At 47.5% G+C, this 3,645-nt stretch overlaps 1 protein-coding gene across 1 annotated transcript; it reads left to right on the top strand.

Annotated features, from left to right (window-relative positions):
- Positions 1–370: 370 nt before the first annotated feature.
- Positions 371–3,286, top strand: LOC115677571 (inorganic phosphate transporter 1-4). The gene is made up of 2 exons (XM_030600757.2): positions 371–497; positions 1,401–3,286. Exon 2 carries the CDS (start codon positions 1,429–1,431, stop codon positions 3,019–3,021), a length of 1,593 nt encoding a protein of 530 aa, XP_030456617.1. The 5' UTR covers positions 371–497; positions 1,401–1,428; the 3' UTR covers positions 3,022–3,286.
- The last annotated feature ends 359 nt before the right edge of the window (positions 3,287–3,645 follow it).

Here is a 3,645-nt window from a genome sequence, read left to right as displayed (position 1 = left end):
GATTTTGCCACCATAGTAAATCTTTTCTTGAATATTCTAGGAATAAAGCTATTTATGTCGGAGTTCATCGAGTAATCAAGTGCTTAATTTGGGCGGGGCAAATTCTGAGGCCTAATTATAGTGCGTCTTCTACTCAAAGTGATATCAGGGTCACGTCTTATATCCTGCGAATACCCTTTACTCGTTATGCGTGGACAGAATTTACCAGTAAGAAATAATCGAAATAAAAAGGTTCGAATATCCTGTAATCTAATAAGAGAAATTTAAGGCCCAAATATGGTAGAGCGGAAAATGAGGCGGAATATACTGTGGAGATTCCCCAGTTTGTTAAAGGCTCGATGGGACTCGGTTCGCTTATAAATTCACCACTTCTCATCCCCAGAATGACAGCACCCAAAGCCATCCATAAAAGAAAACTTACCGTTTAATCTCCCTCTCGCCCTCTCTCGCTCTCTCTTTCTCCATCGTTTTCTATCATCCCCAGAGAGAAAGCAAAGGTTAGTCTCTCTCTACATCGTTGGTCTCCGGACGCTGGTCTTTGTTGCGTTTGTTCTTGTGTACAATTTCTCCTTTGTTTATTCTGGTTGGTTTGTCTCGTATCACCCGACAAAGCTCAGCAACTCATTGTCGTTGCATGTCTTCGTCGTATCACCTGCAACTCGGAGAACATGAGTTTCTTGATGTTTCGGTCGTCTGGTTTCTTTGCCACCAGAGATCGTTCTCTGTGTCCTGGACATTCGATCATTTCTGTGGTTTTACTTTGTCTTCGGCGAAGAATTAAAAGAAGAAAAAGATACGGAAAAGAGATCAAGAACTCGTCGTTTGTTGCCCCGATGAAAGGGCGTATTCGGATTTGTGAATGAGTGGAAAACAAGTAAATGGCATTCAAGGACAATTAATATAATTCGTTGGGGCCTCTTCTTGACGCTCGGGTCTTTCCCTTCTTGCTCGAGTCGAGATAATATACGTTTTGATTTTGATAATGAAATTCTGAATACCGTGTGGGATTCCGAATCGTTTGAGGAAAGCTGTGTCAGCAATGATTCACTTTATGGACGATGAGTTGTATTTGCAAGGAATCACTTTAATGGACAATAAATTGTGCTTGCAAAATTGGGTGTACGATCCATGGTAAGGTTTGTCTTTACCTTCTTTCTTCGTTTCAAATTTACTTTTCTTTTAACTGGAGATCCTAGAGCTCGTTCACAGTTGAACCTGCCCCAGTTGCTTGACTGTGTAATTGAATGTTCTACTCGAATGTGAATTTGCTCGTTTTTTTTCTTGCCTAATCTTGTGAAATTGTTGACGGTCTTGGCTTGTGGCTATATATATGATTAGTTTCTAGCTGGTTAGGGCAAGTGCTCATAGTTGTTTCTTGTCGATCCTGAAATTATTCACAGAGGAAGAGAGCGGAGAGAGTCGGTGGCCATGGCGGGGCAACAGTTGCAAGTCCTCAACGCCCTCGATGTCGCAAAGACCCAGTGGTATCACTTCACTGCGATCATTATCGCTGGGATGGGCTTCTTCACTGATGCCTACGATCTATTCTGCATATCCCTTGTCACCAAGTTGCTCGGCCGCATCTATTACCATGTCGACGGCGCGGCAAAGCCCGGCTCTCTGCCTCCTAATGTCTCGGCAGCTGTCAATGGGGTCGCGCTCTGCGGGACCCTTGCTGGCCAGCTCTTCTTCGGGTGGCTCGGTGACAAGTTGGGCCGGAAGAAGGTCTATGGCCTGACCTTGATGCTCATGGTCATATGCTCCATCGCCTCGGGCCTCTCATTTGGGCACAACTCCAAGTCGGTGATGGCCACCTTGTGCTTCTTCCGCTTCTGGCTTGGCTTCGGTATCGGTGGTGATTACCCGCTGTCAGCAACAATCATGTCCGAGTATGCAAATAAGAAGACCCGAGGTGCTTTCATTGCTGCTGTTTTCGCCATGCAGGGCTTTGGGATCCTTTTTGGCGGTGTCTTCGCCATCATCGTGTCAACAGCCTTCAAGACGAGGTACGATGCCCCGGCTTATGAGGTGGACCCGATTGGCTCGACTGTTCCACAGGCTGACTATGTCTGGAGGATCATCTTGATGGTGGGGGCGATTCCGGCAGGGCTCACCTACTACTGGAGGATGAAGATGCCGGAGACCGCCCGCTACACTGCCCTTGTGGCTAAGAACGCCAAGCAGGCTGCATCGGACATGTCCAAGGTCTTGCAAGTTGACATTGAGGCCGAGCAAAGCAAGGTCGAGCAGCTAACCAAGAGTGAGGCCGGCGCATTCGGCTTGTTCACCAAGCAATTCTTCCAGCGCCATGGCCTCCACCTGCTTGGGACGACTTCCACCTGGTTCTTGCTCGACATTGCGTTCTACAGCCAGAATCTGTTCCAGAAGGATATCTTCAGCGCGATCGGGTGGATCCCTGCTGCGAAGACCATGAACGCACTTGAGGAGGTGTTCAGGATTGGGCGGGCACAGACACTTATTGCCCTGTGCAGCACCGTCCCTGGGTACTGGTTCACCGTGGCCTTCATTGACAGGATGGGGCGGTTTGCTATCCAGCTGATGGGCTTCGCTTTCATGACGGTGTTCATGTTCGCACTCGCTATCCCATACAACCACTGGACGCACAAGGAAAACCGCATCGGGTTCGTGGTGATATACTCACTCACCTTCTTCTTCGCCAACTTTGGGCCCAACGCCACCACTTTCGTGGTCCCAGCTGAGATCTTCCCTGCCAGGCTGCGGTCGACCTGCCACGGGATATCTGCGGCGGCAGGGAAGCTCGGGGCGATTGTGGGCGCTTTCGGATTCCTGTACCTAGCGCAGAACCAGGACAAGACCAAGGCCGACGCAGGCTACCCGGCGGGCATTGGGGTCCGGAACTCGCTCATCTTATTGGGAGTCATCAACTTGCTGGGTCTTCTGTTTACGTTCTTGGTGCCCGAGTCGAAGGGCAAGTCATTGGAAGAGATGTCCGGAGAGAACGAGGAAGTGGCAGTGGAGGAGTTGGAGCCCAGGTCCTAGAGCAACAGATCACTACCAGGCACGGGAGATTTTGGAGTTTGGACACATTCAAGTCTATGTCATGAATAATCCTGCAAATCCTAACTCCTGTTAGAGTTTATAATGTTTTGGACATCTGATCTCCTTTAGCGGCTGAGTTTTCTTTTTCTTCTTTTCCTGCCTTTGAGTTTGACCTTTTCATTTGGGGGGAGTTGCGTTTTGGAGTGGCTTGAGCTTTGTATTACATATTTGTAAGTCAAGAAAATGCAAGTTCTGATGCCAGTTACATGATCTCGTGTCTATTCAAGTCTCAATCTCCCATGATCTTTCATGTTAGTGGAAAGTGTTGGTGGGTTTTCATGACTTCATAGAACCATGCAGTTAGATGGACTTCTATAGAACTTATCCTAGACTTGCGAGCAAAACATTAAGTTGGTCGAGTTAGGAATGCTTGTCAGTACTTTCCTTGGGAGTGCTTTGGTAAGATGTGCAAGAATTTCATCCATATTTACTTTTGCAGGATCTATATATTGGAAATGTCAAAAGTGCATTCGAATGGGACTCTCGTTTTGGTCGAATGGGACTTAGCTCCTAGAATTTTGGCCAAAACTTGCTAAAGGTGACTTCTTGTGTATATTTTTATAA

Source organism: Syzygium oleosum, unplaced genomic scaffold (assembly GCF_021117445.2).
Source record: "Syzygium oleosum isolate NSW1041296 unplaced genomic scaffold, Sole_v2.1 Sole_v2.30, whole genome shotgun sequence".
Lineage (NCBI taxonomy): Eukaryota > Viridiplantae > Streptophyta > Magnoliopsida > Myrtales > Myrtaceae > Syzygium > Syzygium oleosum.
Note: the sequence above shows the minus strand (reverse complement) of the source record. Positions and strands in the feature narration are given on the sequence as shown.

Excerpts from the sequence above, each read along its gene's own strand:
- LOC115677571 (XM_030600757.2), top strand. The coding sequence starts at position 1,429 with ATGGCGGGGCAACAGTTGCAAGTCCTCAACGCCCTCGATGTCGCAAAG.